The 17719-nt window shown below is 42.2% G+C and overlaps 1 protein-coding gene across 3 annotated transcripts in view; it reads right to left on the bottom strand.

Annotated features, from left to right (window-relative positions):
• The window catches only part of TAF3 (TATA-box binding protein associated factor 3), a 176548-nt gene extending 159184 nt beyond the window's left edge, over positions 1-17364 (bottom strand). For 2 of the 3 annotated variants that reach the window (XR_008665255.1, XM_055331508.1), the window contains exons 1-2: positions 16970-17363; positions 10958-11200 (exon numbers count right to left, since the gene is read on the bottom strand). Coding sequence is in view for 2 of the 3 variants with exons in the window: in XM_055331508.1 (XP_055187483.1) it covers positions 10958-11200; positions 16970-17135 (409 nt within the window). In the remaining variant the exon portion in view is untranslated. Of the gene's footprint in view, positions 1-10957; positions 11201-16969 lie in introns of all 3 variants that reach the window. The other variant, XM_055331509.1, reaches the window with a different exon arrangement.
• Between the last annotated feature and the right edge of the window lie 355 nt (positions 17365-17719).

The raw sequence follows: 17719 nt of genomic DNA, 5'->3' as shown, positions 1-17719 counted from the left end.
ATGTAAATATTAGTCTAATTTCTCTTTCTCCATATAGACTGGAAACTCTAGGAGGGAAAAGGAGTCCCTTCCTTTGTTGTTCACCTCTGTATCTCCAGAAATAAACAGCATGCCTGGCATACAGTAAGTTCACCACAACAACATGAATGAATGACAAAGTGATTCTGATTCCCCTTTAGCTCTGCTGGCACAAGCTCAGTATGTAAGCACAGTAAAGGAAGCAAATAATTTTGTATTGCTTTATCAGAAACAGGAAAGGTCTAGGTTAGAGCAGGTAATTAGTTAAATAAAATGCAATTACTGCACTGAAGAAATTCAAATCCAGAAAAGCAAGACAGAATAAATCCTAACTTATAGAAAAGCATTAACTTTGGGGTCTTATACCATCAGCCATAAAACATCTATTGCCCTACACCTGCTTGAACTCCCTCCTTTAACACACACGTGCATGCATTGTAACGTGGGAAATTTTCCAAAAAATATAACTGGAGAAGAGAGATATTAAATTTCGAGATTTTAAAATTGAGAGAAAAAAATAACAAAATCTTCTTTTGTTGTGGTTCTGGATGCCTGCAAGGGGAAAACAGTAAGTAAAATATCAAAATACTAAATTTTTCTAAGATATTTTATATGATTACTTTGTTGATTTAGAAACACAAATACTATCTGACTATAACATCGGAAATGTGTACTTATTTTTATAAATCCAGAGAGATTAAAGGAAAAAATTGAGTACAGAAGAGAATTTTAACCAAGTCTGCTATAAGTTATGGTCTATCATATCCAGGTATGATGGTACTTTCACTCTCTATCTGGAAATGTATACACCTCTACTGCAGGGCTAATTTTGCTGGTTTGAATGCAAAGGCAGATAACTCTCCCACCCACCCACCCCGCTTTTTATTTTAAAGCTACTGTAATCCTCATACTGTAGATAAAAACTACTTCTTCAAAAGATAACAATAATAAGCAGGAAAAGTAACATGAGTAAAAGAATCAAATCAGATGTTATCAAAACATGATTTTCCCCCCTAAGTAACTAGATTCAAGAGGGCAATGTGAAAAGAAAAGAAAAAAACTTCAAGAGTCGCAGGATAAACCTTTCTGTTTTTATACCTATATTCTGAGAATAACACCAGGGCAATAAATGGCACAAAGGTGCAGTGGGCTAAGACTAAGAAATCCGGGACTTGACTGTCACCTCTGCACTTAACAGCTGCGTGAATTTGGACAAGTTATTTTTTTGAGACAGCTTCCCCAACATTCTGAAGAAATTCTCCTAAAGATAGCAGGAATTTTGTCTGTGCTTGAGTTTACCTCTCAGGCAGTCTCAAAGGACTTCAGTTTTGTGCAATAAAAAGTAGGATACAGAATCAGTGCAGGACTGAAAGAGGGGCAAGAGCAGTGTAAGCTCTTGAGAAAAATAAAACTAACAATTAACAGTACATCCAGTATGAGGTAGAGATACATATTATATGGCACCCAAGCGTGGTGAGGGAGGGGAGCTCCACATCAGCCTCAGTAAAGATATGGAGGCCACAGTTCCTTTTGGGAAACAAAAGCAAGTTTGTGATTCTGGAGATTAAAGCCTGAAGCAATGAGGGGGAGAAAACTAGTACGTAAAGTAGGCAGAAGTCTGGTTTTCAAGGGCCCTAACATCCTCAGAGAGATCTGTGATTGGAACATCACAGGCAGGCCACATCTCAGCCCTTGACATCCTTTAGGTGCAACCTTTCGGCTCGGATGCTGCAGAAATAAGAAAAACAAACATGATGTATCCAGGAAACTACCCTGGATACAGGGAATAAACCTGGTCCAGACCCCTGCACTCTAGCCCTGCTGTGTAACAGAGGGAAAGTATCCGAGCATCAAGGGCAAGGCAGGGACATGCTCATGGAGTGGGTAGGAGTGAGGCTGGACTTCGGGGCCAGAAGAAATTCTGCAAGCCTTCCCACTGAGAAAACTGGCTTGACAATGACACCTCTCCACTTAGGAATGTAATATCCAAGCAGAGAATTCCAATAATCCCAGGAAGAAAGGCCTAAAGTGAGCAGGGAGGGACATCTTATCCATCTATTTTCAATTCCCGTTCCTTGTTTAGGACTCAACACATTGTGGGCACCTACAAAGGCAGCACTGAGTGTCATCGACTAAATCTTGACCCAGCTCTGCTCCCAATATACAACGTAACTCAAGATGAGTAACGTGACTTTTTTTTGAACTTCTATTTTTCCTCTGTAAAGTGGGAATGATACTAGCTAGCATCTGCTTTAGGGGTTATTTCAAGATTCAATGAGATAATGCTTATGAATATACCATGTGATATCTAATATAAATTATCTGAAGGCTGCTTTTATGCTTCTATTTTCAAATAAACACAAATATTACTATTTTGGTGTTTGAAATGCAGTACAAAATTCCTCATTAACATTCTTCTATTCATTTAGTAAGTAATCCAAATTGTAAGAACAAGCATCTTTTCTGTACATGATTAAAGCTATTTTCATTTTGAAAGAAAAAAATTCAATTGCTTCCCATAGACATTACTGGTTTTCCTTAGGAAAAACGGGCTGCTCATTTTAACTGTATGCAGTGGGAAGCTAATAAAGTGTTTTACGCTGTACAATATACTTACTCTTTGTTCAACAGTTTATTGTGGAAGGGAACGATAGTTCAAACAAAAGATAAAGGCTTAAACAAACATAGTATTTTAGAAATTTTTGTGAAATAAAATTAGCAGAATTGTTTGTGGGGAATGAGGGAAAAGAATGAGGGAAGGGGTCAAAGACACAATTCCAGCTTGAGTGACTAGGTATTCCATGATGCCACCAATTGAGATCAATGATACAAATGTATTCACAGGGAGATACTGTGTGTAGCTTTTGGCATACAGATTTGAGGTGCTTGTGGGAAATGTGGAAATAGCCAACTGCCAACTGGATATAGAGTCTGAAAGGTGCAGTATGGAGAGGGAGTTTGGGGAGTCATCATATATAGTTGGTTGTTGACATCATGAAAGTAGATTAGATCACACACTGAAACTATGTCAAGTGAGGAGAGCAATAGGTCAAGAAAAAATTTTAGGGGTACCCACATTTCAGAGGTAGGAGAGCCATGGAAGATGAGCCCATTAAAGGCACAAAGAATGAATTAATAACAGATGGAGCACTGAAGAGTATTTTGTCTCTGAAGAAAAGTAGTTTCAAAAAGTGCCCAACAGTGCTAAATTCAGCAAAAAGTTTCAATAAAGGAAATCCTGGGAAGAAAGCGGCAGGGTGGCAATGATCTTCTCAAACTGCTACGTAAAAATACAGCAACGTAACAGGGTGACAAAGCTTACCCATGGACACCAAAATACAAGGGGTGAGGGCCAACCACCAGGAGACACAAAAGCCAAGTATTACCAATCTGTATAGGGGCAAATGGTGAGAAACCATGGGGAGACGGGCCTGAAAGAGCAGAACCTCAAAAAGCCAGGAGGTACTCCTTAAAAGCCTGGCAGACCAGCATGAAGGAGAATGGCCCAGAAGCTGCAATGGGCTTGTCTTCATCCAGGATGGGACAGGAAGGGGGAGAGGGGGCTGAACAGGAGCCCAAGAAAACGTCTACAGAGGCTCCAGAGTCCAGCTCCTGACTTTCAAATCTAACTCTCCACTGTTCTCCCCAGCACAGGGCCCACGGAGAAGACACTTGTTAGGACCACATCATGACTGAGCAGAAGAGGAAAGCCAGCATCATGGAAGAGAAGATCTAAATAGAAGCAGTGCAAGAAAACAGAAAATCTCAGGGAGCCAGCCACCTTTTCTGAGCATTACACCTAACAACAGGAGAGGGAGCACTGTGAGCTTCCGTCTAGATGTTCAGAAGAACTACATTCACACACACGCAATTTCTGTAAGAAAATGCGGAGATTAAATACCAAAACGACACCCCTACAGGCACTCAAAACTGAGAAACACATACTCAAAAACCAGATGAAAACGCTGCTGCACTATTTTGAAACAGTCTAAAAGATACAAATCAACTTTAGGGAAAAACTAAGAAATGTGATGACAGAGCTCAGGAAAGTGGCCACATGGCCCGACTGAGTATATGACGAGATCACAGAGAACTAGGATGAGTAATAGGACAGCAAAAGGGTACAAAACTACCCTGCTTCAGTAATCATGATGGACAGTACCAGTATTACCACTGAGTGTGTCATGTAGGAACCAGCAAAGGAATAATGATGGAATGTTCTAATTGTATCTTCCTGTTTATCCCCGGGAACCAGAATTTTTAGTTATGGACAAAAGTATCTACTGATAATAACGATAAGAAACCCTATAGGCCTGAATTTGAATTGGCAATCTCTGTATGAACTCGTGAGATACCCCGCCTCTTACCTATCTATCTACATACACATATACACATATTTTTGAGTATAAACATTTACTTACTGCCTAGAAACAACGGCCAGTTCTAACAAATACCCCTATTGCCCAGATAATGGACTTGATTTCCCTGGAACCCAGGGCTCCATGGGGAAGGATTCCTAGTGTGGGACAAGACCATACAACATTTTGATACACCAGTTGTAAGGACGCTATCAAAGACTACTAGTGTTGTATTGACAGGATTCAGAGGCCAGACTGAAGAGGTTCCATTGGTCAGAAATGGGACAATACAAGTTGCAATAAGGTAAATACCGTAATGAAAGGAATCTGTCAAGTATGTTTAAGTCTATGAGTTTATAATGTAATTCAAAAAAATTAACTAGTCACCTGTGGATGATAAGGAACCAATTCATTATCTTGAAAACTGTGTGTATAACATGAAGGAGCATTTACCTTTGTTTCCCTGTCTGAACTGTACCACTGAGTAACTAAATAGCATATGAGCGAAAAGCTTTCCTGATAAATTATTCTAAAGAATGAAATTTCTGAAATCTAAAGAATGAAATAAAAACCTTGCAACTCCAAGGGATTAATGCTTCTATGCCTTAATTATCATCAAAAAAGCAAGAATTGGACATCATCAGCCTCCTGACAAAGGAACACAACAGTACATACATCTGAGGTTGTACCAAAGGTTTTGAATCAGAGTCTGATTAAGCCTCAGATTCTTGCTGCCAATGTGCAAAAACACACTGAATTGTACTATGAGTACACAATCAGCAAAATCCACTGTGAGAAATTGTTCCAGTCAAATGACCCAGATTCCCCAACAAATAAATGGTAGGAAAAAGACAGGGATTGGGCATGGGTGTGGGAGCCTGTACAGGAAACGAGCCTCAGAAGACACATAATATTTAAAGTGAGGCAGGGGTTAAACAAAAGGGTCTAGGGATACACATTTGACTGACAAAACTAAAGACAAGGAAGCAGTAATCCTTGGAAGGTAGGATGGGGGTTACTTTGGAGGGACAGATGGAAGGACTGTGGCTGGGCACATGGGACTGGAGGAGCTTCTGGGGTAGCCGGTAAAGTTCATGTCTTCAACTGAGATGTGGTTTAAAAGTTACTTGCCTTCGAATAATTCACAAAACTACATTTCCCACAAAGAAGAGCAGTTTAGGATACAAATTTCATCTAGGTCAGCCAGTTAGGTAGGAATTGGTGATCTGAGTGGGAGCTGTTTCAAGAAAGAGTGGGGATGGAAGTCAGATTGCACGACTTGAGAAGTGAATGGCAGGCTTTGGAGTGGACTCAGGAGTCCCAATGTCTCACGTGAGAAGATCTAGAAAGATTCACACCTTTGAAACAAGGTTACTCTTGGGAAATGGGAGTTTAAGGAAAGTGAGGAGAACCCTTCATTTTATACCTCATATACTTGGGCAATATTTTATTTTTCAACGTTTGTGTTACTTTTGTTAGTTATTTTAAATTCGTAAATGTCTAATTTTTAAAGGGGCTTCATTATAAAAATAGGAACCCCTGGGGGAGAAGAGACACATCAAAGGAGTTCTAAATAATTTCCACAGAGGAGTTTAATTTACCGAGGTACTTACTCCACATTTGGGGAGGGACGTCTAACAACCGACTCTTTAGGTGTGGGCTGTGCACAGCGACTTCTCTCCAAAGAGGACAGCGTGGGAAGGGGGGAGAGAGTGACTTCCAGGGGAGAAACCGCACTGACACTACCTCAGGCAGGTAAGCAAGGTCAACACCAACAGTGGTAAACCATATTCATAATGCGAGGACAGTGAAGCTTTCCCTCTGTACTCTTCCTCTCCAAAACTAGTAACCCCAGTTTGCTCAAATTCCAGGAGAGGGACATTCTGTAATATATCTGACAAGCACTCCTCAAAACTGTCAAGGTCATCAAAAACAAGGGCAGTCTAAGAAATCACGGACAACAAAAGCCAAGAGGGCATGACAATAAAATAATGGGCCTCCTGGATGGGATCTTGAAACATAAAAAGGACATTAGGTAAACACTAAGGATAATAGATTTTAGTTAATAATAATGTGTCAATAGTGGTTCATTGATTATATTGAGTGCAGCATACTAATGTAAGATTAATAATAAGGGAAACGAGGTATAGGCCATAAGGGAACTCTGTACTTCTCAATTTTTAGGTGAAGCTAAAACTATTCCAAAAAATAAAGTCCATTTGGAAATTTTTTAAAAAACAGAAACCCTAAAGGTAGCAATGTCGCAATATCTTTACCAAGTGCAAGTGAAGGTGGGCTAACTTTCTTATAGTAAGTAAAGCCGGGTAAATAGCTTCCGTTTCTTTTTCTCACACAGAAAGGTTGGACCAGTCAACAGACCACCTAGAAAACTTTCACAGACCAGAGATCTAGTGACCACACTCCAAAGCAAACCATGACTGGCAGAGTATACTATTTTCAGACATTCCTCAGCACAACAAAACAGGGAGCAAAAAATATGTTATTCATGTGAATCTGAAAATATGTATGGCAAGCTGAGGAGAGAATGTTCTTGGATAAAACACACCGGGTGCCAGCCATCAGAACTGCAATAGTCTAAGCAAAATGTGCATTTATAAAACATTTTCAGGGAGGTCTCATTTCTAAACATACAACTGGATACAAGAGGCAAAAATTCTTTCTATATCATCTCCTCCATCACTCCCATGCGGCGGAGAGTCACCTTCCTTCTTTGTCATGCACCTGCTATAGTCCAGCTAGTAGGTGCACACTCTTTGAGCCCGAGTGTGTGATCACCACCATTCTGGATCTATTCTCATTGCAGAGTCACTTCACAAATGTATATTGTATTTCAACTGAAAAGCAAATTCCTTAAGAGCGAGGAAGGGGATATGGGCTGAGAACTAACATTCACTGTTCTGTGTCTCGTGTGAGACGCGGTCCGATTCTATACAAATGTCTCATAAAACCCTCTCACTGAATCCTCACGGACATCCACATGGTAGGTATTACTAAAACTATTTTACAGATGATGCCTATGAAGGTCAGAAAGGCAAAGCAACTTGGTAAGACGTTAAACTCAGTAACCCGTCGAGACCCAACTGAATGGAGCCATGGGGCCCATGTCTTCTCTACGACTGCCTGTTTCTCCACCCTCAGCAGTGTTCCCAGTGCTACAAGCAGACAAGTCATTCTGGTGCTCTTCTGACACGAACCAAGCTGAAGGATCAATAAGTAGGTAGTCTCATGATCATACTTTGTTAATAATATTTTATGACCAAAGCCTAGCCCTGTCTGTGGCTCTTAAGGAAATAAAAGGAAAATAAAGAAATTTGTGAACAAGTATTACTATCACAGGTATATCACCCTCTGCAACACTAACCAGAATACTAGGAATTTTCTAACATGGGACCAGGGGGGGAAAAGATTTCAGATTGTAAATGATTTATTAAATTGACTTGGGAGGCTATATTAAAAAATGGTAACCATGGGACTGTACTTATTTTATATCCTTTTCCCTGAACAGGAGGAAGAGGTTTGATAAACATCTTATTGTACTGCCTATCACTTATTGCACCCTTTGGAACCATATGCATACCTTATGAATCAGCAGAATTTCTGCTCCTGAGAGAATCTATAACTGTTAGCTGAAAAAAAGAAGTGTTCAGGTTTATGTTATTTTCCTTTTAAGAGGTTTATAATTTATATTGCCTGAAACTTCAAAAAAAAAAAAAACATGATTCTTTTTGCTTCAAATGATTCAGGAGACTCAAAAATTTATTGTAGTTAATTTCAAACTGAAGTCAGTATTAAAATCCCTAAACTGTTTTTTATACCCCTTTACTGATATCTTAGTTACATTTCCATGGCAGTATTTACAAATGCTAACCATGAATTTCCTTGCGTATCACTTTCAAGCTATAAAAATAAAATGAGAGGGACTAAGTGGTTAAGTGTTGATTATTATCAAAGTCCTGAGCTTAATTTTCAAAAGTGAGCTTGGTAGGGCTTACTATGTTATTACAAATGATTCAATAAACTCTCTAAGTGAATAAATGCAGGTTATAGATGGACCAATGATGAGCTATATATGAATTACGGGTTAAGATTAATCAAATGTCCGAGTCCAAATTTTTTAAAAGGCCAGAAAAAAAATTAAGCAATTCATTAAACAGAAGGTAGAAAAGGAAACAAAAAAACATGTAAACCACAAAATAGAATTAGAAAGCTCAAAAAGCACAGAGTATATGGACTAAAATGTTTTAAATGGAGAAGATAGTAGTTCTGGTTCAAAAACACACCAACCGATAATGCCCAGAAGTCCTGGCTAGTAACCGCTACCTAATTCACTAATATCAAACTCACCATCACTTATTATCCAGAGAATCGCTGACACGCCAGTTACTTACATTAGTGTGGCTCCTTTAGTGTCGTCCTATATAACATCTTAAGTTCTCTCCCAGCATTTTAAAGATTTTATTTATTTATTTATTTATTGATTTATTGATTTATTGATTGATTGATTTCAGAGAGAGAGAGAGAGAGAGAGAGAGAGGGAGAGAGAGAGAGAATGCATGCACAAGCATAAGTGGGGGTGGAGCAGGGTGCCCAATGTGGGGCTCGATCCCAGTACCCTGGGATCACGACCTCAGCCGAACGCAGACACTTAACCAACTGAGCCACCCGGGAACCCCCTTCATGTTTTCTTAGCACAATTTCAAATTCTGTACTCCTTGTACTTTTAAGTGGCCTTTCAACTAAAAATTTCAGAGCCACTCAAAGATTACTCTTAGAGCATACTTAGTACTGCTTTCATGAAGACATCTAGGATGCTTAATAAATCATATTGAGTGACAACAGCAAAGAAGGAAATTCCAGGCCTGCTTGATATTCATGACCTGTCTATAAGAAAAGATGAATTCTTTGCAATCCAGCTACTAACCAGGCTTCTGCCCAAGAAACCCTCCTTTGATAATTTTGATACTGAAATGCATTGGTTATGTTTTTAAAGCAAACAAATATATGTTTAGAGAAGTTGTGAGAAATATACATTTCTAAGGTCAAAGACACTGACATTAGGGAATGAGGGGTTTACAGAGACAGACCTCACACAGGGGCTATAAGGAGGAAGATCTCAAAGGTACCACAGGCTACAGATACAAAATCTCAATGGTGAGGAAGAGACGGAATTTTACGTAGTTGCTACAGGAAGTTGGGATAACTGAGATACATCTGTAGATTTCTAAGTCCTGCTGTTAATAATATAAAAGTGGGCCCGGAAAGGAGGAGAAACAACGAACTTCCATTAACAAGCCCCTACAAACAGCATTTCACTCAGTTCCAGAACATTTACCCAAGGCACATTTTGTGTGAAGCACTGGTGATACCAGTTCTTGTCAGTTTTGTCATTATTAAATCCCCAAGACCTACAGCAGAGAAGTGCTAACCTGACAAGCAAAGTCAACTTCCCACGCCACTCAACTCAGAAAACTCTGGTACCTACCTATCTGAACCTCTATACCTACACAGCTACCAACAAGCACAGGTACAGTGCTGCATTCTCAGCATGTTAATGACAGCACCATCCCTCTGTGGGAGGGCCCACTGCACCCAAGACGCAGAGTGTCTGAGGATACACTAACCCATAGTAAGTCTCCACGACGTAGGGCCAGTTTTTACCCGGTTTTTCAAATGAGGCAACACTGATACGCAGATTGTAAAACAACTATTCCAAATCTAAAGCGAGTCAATGAAAGAAATGGGTAGCATCCCAAGATGCTATTGAAGTGGAACAGGAGATTACAAGAAATGAATTACAAGAAACTGGAAACTTGGGGCATTGCTGGTGGAAGGTAGAAAGGTGCAAATATAAAGGTACAAGGATATGAATTGGAACTTTTCCATTTTTACAAGAAAATATACTGTGTACCTGCATGAGAGACCACAAATTACTATGTATCTCTTAGAACCTTAGTAAACCTAAAGGATCAACATGTAAAATCATGCAGGGAGGAAGGAACTCTGTAATGTTTGACTACTGAGCCTGATTTGCTATTATTTTTTAATCAAAAATGCTGCCATGGCCAAACAATAAACATTTCCACTCATCATTTAAAAAATGGAGATAAATCTGCAAAACACTAGTAAATATTACTCACTCACTGTTCCTGGTATCATCCAAGTCACATTTACAACACAGAGGAGAGGCAGAGAGTGACCCCGATTTTCCTTTATGTTGCAAAGATTTTCTAATTTATTTAATGTCCCGTTCCCATATGATACATCTATGGGAAGTCTTCTCTCTGGGATCACATTCTGTTCTCCTCTACTTAAACTTTAGAAAGGAAATAGATGCCCCATCAGACAACCCTGACTGTGCCATGGCTCTGACTGGTGACGCCAGTGTAAGTTTGCTGGCTTAAAGGTTAGACTGATTTGAAAATAATATTAGAATATCTTGATTGCATTTCTAGAATTTATATGTTGGCACAGTGTTTTATACAATTCAGTTAGGAAAATTAAGATTAAAAACACATTAAAATACTTACAAACGTATGAGTAAAAACAAACAAGTCACAAACCTTCTTGTGAAGACACAATGGGTGGCATGTAATCAGGAATGTATTCTTTTCTTTCCTCTGCATCTTTACTTCCAGGTTGAGGAAATTGAAGGACATTGTTCTTACTAACAGGAAATGAAGGAATCTGATGTGGGAAAGTCACAGGTTCAATATTGTGAATATAGTCTTCTAATTCATGAAGACTAACCCCCATAAGCTGGAAAGCTTCACCAACATCATCCAAAATTGGGTCTGTTCGGCCATCTGAAACAAAGTCAAAAGCCAAGCAAATTATCTTAAGGAAGTCCCATAAATACTTTTTTAAAATATGAAGAAACATTAGGTTCACATGTAGTTCAGAATCTAATATAATATACTTCAGACCAAGTTATTTGGAAGAATTTAATGGATTTTAAATAAAACATCATACTATTTAAATATTAGTGGATTCCTTAAGTCGATTTGAAACATGATCTGAGAACCAGACAATTCACACTAACAATCAGCTAGTGCTGAGTACATATCAGAAGTAGTTTATGGACAGACAGTGACCAAAAAAAGGTAAATGCCCAGTAAATATAACTATTACTGTTCTTTATCAAATAACCAGAAGGCTGTGCTAAGTAAATGTCCATTACATTTTTACCATTGTTCAATGGTGTAGCTCTGAAACCTAAAACAGTGGCTGGCATGTAGTTGGCACTCAACAAATACTGGTTGAACGACCTCCCGTACTTCTTCCCCTGACATCCCAGATTTCACTTTGTCTGGTTTCAGTTATGAGCAGTCAACATGGTGAAGCAGCAGACAACTGTCCTTCTGACTTATCATCAGAGGGTCAACAGTAGCCTAGCCCTAAGTCACAATGTCATTCATCTCCTTATGCAGGAATTTTGTCATCTCACATTGTCACGAGGATGAGAGCAGCGTATTAAGATACTTTGAGAGGGAGAAAAAGTGATCATTCACATAACTTTTATTACAATGTGCTGTTATAACTGTTCTGTTTATTATTAGTTATTGTTGTTACTCTCTTAATGTGCCTAATTTACTAATTAAACTTCATCATAGCTTTCTATGTATACAGTTCAGTACTATTTGTGGTTTAAGGCATCCACTGGGGGGGGAGGGTCTTCAAATATACCCTCATGAATGAGGGGAGACTACTGTATGCCACTGAATCAATTTTTAATTTAAATTCAATTAATTAACATATATTATTGGTTTCAGAGATAGAGCTCAGTGATTCACCAGTTTTATATAATACCCAGTGCTCATTACATCATGTGCCCTCCTTAACACTCATCATCAGTTACCCCATCCCCACTCCCCTCCCTTCCGCGACCCTGTTTGTTTCCTATGATTAAGTGAATCACTTTTTAAATCCAAGAAAGTCTACAGAAAACACTTAAATCAGAAAGATAATTTACACACAAATTTTAAATGTCATTAGAAGATACCATATAAAATGGATAGATATGAAAGGATATATCAAGGTTTAATTAAGGTTTAATTAAGGAGGTTCTCTTTACAAAGGTGGTGGGGTTTTTGTTTTATTTTTTTTTACACTGAAATCTCCTATGATCACTTCAAACTCAGTATGTCTGAAATTAAATCATGCTGTAAAATGAAAATAACCTAAAGTTTATAAAAATTAGACCCATGCTTGCTCACGCCCACATAAAAAAGTTCTGGAAGGATATACGTCCGTCCAAATGTTAACAGTTTAAGGGGCTGAAAGCTGAGTGCAGAGAAAGGGAAGCAGGAGACTTTTACTTGTAACTTCAAACACTTTTGTAGTCTCTGAATTTTGCTACAAGTAGGAGTTACTTCTATGATGTATAAAATAGCAGAGATAAATAAAATGGATTATTCATTCTTCCTCTTAATGACATGCATATACATTTCAACTCTTTAATTCCCAAGAAAAGCATTACTATTCTCTCAGTCCAGAATAAATGATTGTCTTGAATTCCTCCAAATGCTTTGCAATTTCAATGCAAGACCCTCTGGTTCTCTCCTCTTCCTGTCCATTTCCCGCAACAGATTTCAGAACTTTTTCTTTCCTTCTTTTCCAACTGTCACTCTCCCAATTCATTTTCTGGGTATATCCTCACATGAGTCTCTCTTGTATTCGGTGAGAGCGTGATTTTCTTAAGATATCACTTTCACCCCACTGTCTCCCTCCTTAGAAGTATGCAGTGTTTCTGACCATGCTGTCTTTCCTATAAGGCCTTCCCAAACCTGACTTCACTCCACGTTACATTTTCCTATTAACACCTTCCTAATGCACTGGCCACAAGTTGTCAAGCTGGCCACCTCACTGGTACTTCTGGCACACTCAATCCTACTTGGATATCTTAGGTGATGGTTTTCCCTAGCCTGGCGTCCACTCCACCTCTATGCAGGCACGCTTCACAGCTCAAGGCAAATCTAGTCTTTGCTGTGAAGTCATCCTGCCCCCGCCCATACACCACACCCATCTTTCCTTTACCTTCCTCCTTTTGCATTTACTGCTTGTATCATGCAATTATTAAGCTACAGGTACCAGTCTTTGAGAGTCATTCTGAAATATTGAGCGCCTACTTTCAGTGCACACTCACGTATTTAATACGTAATACAACGCACAGAGAAACATCTGCCCTGAAGGCTTTCACAAATCATTACCTTAGGGAAATTTAAAAATGCATTATCTGTCGAATTAATAGCAACTTCTGATACTTGCTTTACCTTGAGAGCAATTTTCTTAAAAGGAGCATACACCACCAGTTTATTTTGTTGACAGTCTGCACAAGTTGTGGACAGGGACTGTGTCTTAGGACGTTAGTGTCTCCAACACAGTGCTCGGTTCTTTTTTTAAAGATAGATTTATTTATTTATGAGAGCACGAGCAGAAGGACAGGGCAGAGGGAGAATCTCAAGCAGAGTTTGCGCTGAGTGTGGCACCCAACACTGGGCTTGATCTCATGACTCTGAGATCATGACCTGAGCCAAAATCAAGAGTCGGGAGTTCAACCAACAGAGTCCCCCAGAAGTCCCAGTGTTCAGTTCTCAGTGCTGCTCAGTGAATGTTGTCAGAACGAAAAAGAAGATTTAAAGGAGGAGATTACAAGACTGCACAGTGGTAACCCGAGGTCAAAATTTGAGTTTAAAACTAGGAGAGTATAGAAAAAAGAACCTAAAAAAGTCTAATAAGCTAATAAGTATACCAGGAATCAGCATTTTTATTAAAGTCACAAAACCATGATGGAGAATAATGAACCTGATAGTCACATTCTCACTAAAAGCAAGAAGACTGACTACAGAAATTGGGTAATTTGAAAAGGGATTTAACGTTAACACATAACAATGATTACTTGATGACTTTGAAATACAGGGTTACTTGCAGTGCCAGCACATTATTCTGGTTCTGTGTCTAAGGCAGGAAAGGTAACTATGAGTTCAGGGGATATTTTCATTACCTAAAAATACAGAATATCTGTCCTTATTTAGGGAACTTGGTAGCAAAAATACAATCTGGACTATGCATAACCGTAACAGTATATCCAAGGACCACAAAGAGGCGGAGGGAAAGAAAAGAAGCAAAAACCAAGACAGCAGGGTGCTGGTGGTGTATTCAAGGTAACAATGAATGAGAGTTACTTTGTCATACCACGTTTAGATTAGAAGTTATCAGTGAAATCAAGCAATCCCAAAATTCACATCTTGGAACTCAAAAACTCAGGTGACTAAACAGCTATTACAGTAGTAGGTTATCAGTTCATTCATTTATTCAGCAAACACCTCCTGGGTGCCAAGTATATTATGGCACCATACTAGGTTACAGAATACAAATATAATAAATTTGTTGCCTGGGGAAAAGAAAGGGTGAATGATAGACACGGATGATTACAAAACAAGGTGTTAACGTACAGGAATATGGACAGAATTATGAGAGCAGATAGGAGTTGCTCAAATCAAGTGCTTTAAGTGAATCTCAACATAGAAGTAGGACTACTGGTGGATCAGGGGGTGAAGAAAGATACTCTATGAAACGGCACCCATATAGGAACGGATAGTTTAAAAAGTTTTGGAGAAGGCAGGTAGCTCAGCATGGTTGCAATAAGAACATCAGGAGGGAAGGGAAAGCTCACAAAGAAAACCATGTGTTGTGGAAGAGTTCATATTTTCAGCCTGTAAGCCATGGAGTACAAATTAACATATTTTTAAGAATGACACAATCAGGGCAGCCCCGGTGGCTCAGCGGTTTATCGCTGCCTTCAAGCCCAGGGCATGATCCTGGAGTCCCGGGATGGAGTCCCATGTCAGGCTCCCTGCATGGAGCCTCCTTCTCCCTCTGCCTCTCTCTCTCTCTCTGTGTGTCTCTCATGAATAAATAAAATCCTTAAAAAAAAAAGAAGGGAAGAAAAGAATGACGTGATCAGATGTGCCTTACCGACAGATTATTTTGGCAGCACTATAGAAGCTGGTACGGAATTGGGGGCCTAAGAAGTAAATGGCATCTGTGGGTCTCAATTTTCAGATCTAGGAATGAGTTTAAAGAAGCAATAATAGGAGCACCTGGGTGGCTCAGTGGTTGAGCATCTGCCTTTGGCTCAGTTCGTCATCCTGAGGTCCTGGGATGGAGTCCCACGTCGGGCTCCCTGCATGGGACCTGCTTCTCCCTCTGCCTGTGTCTCTGCCTCTCTGTCTCTCTGTGTCTCTCATGAATAAATAAATAAAATCTTAGAAAGATTTTAGAGAAGAGTTACTCTAAAGAGTAAAGAGTGAAGAGAAAGAGTTACTCTTTCTTTAAGAAAGAGAAGAAAGAGAAGAAAGAAGAAAGAAAGAAAAGAAAGAAAAGAAAGAAAGAAAGAAAGAAAGAAAGAAAGAAAGAAAGAAAGAGAAAGAGAAAGACAGGCAATAATTTGTTCACCCAGTTCTCCAGCTTAGGCAACTTAGGAGTATGGACCTCAAATTTCAATGAATGGTAGTTCCCCCTGTACACACACCCACTTACTTCACATCCCTGGGGTGATGTGTGGTTCCTATCAAATATACTCTGAATTATGAAATGCCATCAGCTGTCGATACTACCAGACGCTCACTTAAAAACCATCAATACGGGGACCCCCGGGAGGGGGAGGAGGGGCTCAGCAGTTGAGCATCTGCCTTCAAGCCCAGGACATGACCCCAGGGTCCTGGGATCCAGTCGTGCACCAGGCTCCCTGGAGGGAGCCTGCTTCTCCCTCTGCCTGTGTCTCTGCCTCTCTCTCTCTCTCTCTCTCTGTGTCTCTCATGAATAAATAAAAATCTTAAAAAAAAAAAAAGCCCATAAATACTTGCAGCGCAAGCCACCTGCTTTGATAACCGCGGACGTAGAAACCCAAAAAGAGGCAAAACCCCACGGGTATGCGGAAGCCCGTGTAAGCGAGCCGGACAGAGCCGGCCTCGGGGGAGCGAGCGAGCCGCGATGCTCTTGCACGCTCCGCACGGCGCGGACCGGTCACAGGAGAGAAGAGGCCGCGTCCGCAGCGCGGCAGAGCTGTCAGCGGGTTCTGCGAGGTCTGGGAGCTGAGGGGTGGCCAGGGGGGCCCTGCAAGAAGCGGCCGGTAGACGGAGCGCCTGTGACAACTAGTTGTAGTAGTTTGCAGGCACGGGAGCGGGAGGACCCAAGTCGGAGCTGGCGGTGGCTGTGCACGCGCGGGCGGGCAGCGAGGCAGGTTTCCCACCGGGAGGCGAGGCGGGCGGGCCGTGCAGCTGCGAGCGGGGCCGGGGGGGCCGGGGGGTCCCGGCGGCGGCGGCAAGTGAGCGGGCGACGCGGAGACGGGGGGTGGGGCTCCCCGGAGTTGCCAGGGGCGGCGGAATCCGGGGGGCGTCCGAGAAAATGCCCGATCTCGGGGTCGAGGAGGAGGAAAAGGAGGAGGAGGGGGGGAGGGGGAGGGAGGGGCGGGGGGACCCGCAGCCTGGAGCCGCGGAGCAGAGGCGCGAGGACCGGAGGTGTCACTCGCCGCTGTCCGGGGGCAGCCCTCCCGCTCCCGGCCCGGTACTCACACAGCTCAGAGTACCGGTGGCAGCCCCGTCCCAACTGCTGCAGGTAGCGCTGCAGCACGTCCGTGAGGAGGTGGCAGGCGCTCAGCTGCACCGAGTCCCAGCCCAGCGCCTGGCAGATCTGCGCCACCGAGACCCTCAACAACGACCTGGAGTAACTCTCGCACATCCCGCTCCGTGGACTCCACCGCAGCCCTCGCTGCCACTGTCTCCACCCGCACCGCCTAACCTTAGCACAGCCCTCGAGTCATCCTCTAGGGCCCCCGCGGCGGGGAAATCGTGCCCCCCGAGCCCCGGCGACCGCCTCAAAGCGCCAGCAGCACGGAGCGCGCCAGCCTGAGAGCCGCCATTTTGGGCTCGCTCCGCCCCCCGCTGGACGGCCGCCGGGGCCAGGCAGCACTAGCCGAGGGCGGAGCGCGCCCGTGCGGAAGCTCCGCCCTGCCGGGGCAGAGCGATGCTCTCGGTGGCGGCTGTCGGGCCTGGGAGGGCGCCGGAGACGGCGCGGTGCGGGGCGCAGGTGGAGGATGCGCGCGCGCCGAGGCAGGTGCCCGGGGGTCCCTCGGGCGGGCGCTCAGGGGCCGGGGCCCGAGTCCGGCAGCTGCAGCGGGAGCGCGACAGGCCGTGAGTGCGGGGGCGGGATTCGGGCCGCGGGGACGCGCGGGGACGCGCCGGGACGCGCCGAGCCGGCCTCGCCCGCGCCGCCGCCGCCGCCGCCCGGGGTTGCAGAGGTTACGTCACGCCCAGGCCGTTCTG

Source organism: Nyctereutes procyonoides, unplaced genomic scaffold, assembly GCF_905146905.1.
Source record: "Nyctereutes procyonoides isolate TBG_1078 unplaced genomic scaffold, NYPRO_anot_genome, whole genome shotgun sequence".
Lineage (NCBI taxonomy): Eukaryota > Metazoa > Chordata > Mammalia > Carnivora > Canidae > Nyctereutes > Nyctereutes procyonoides.
Note: the sequence above shows the minus strand (reverse complement) of the source record. Positions and strands in the feature narration are given on the sequence as shown.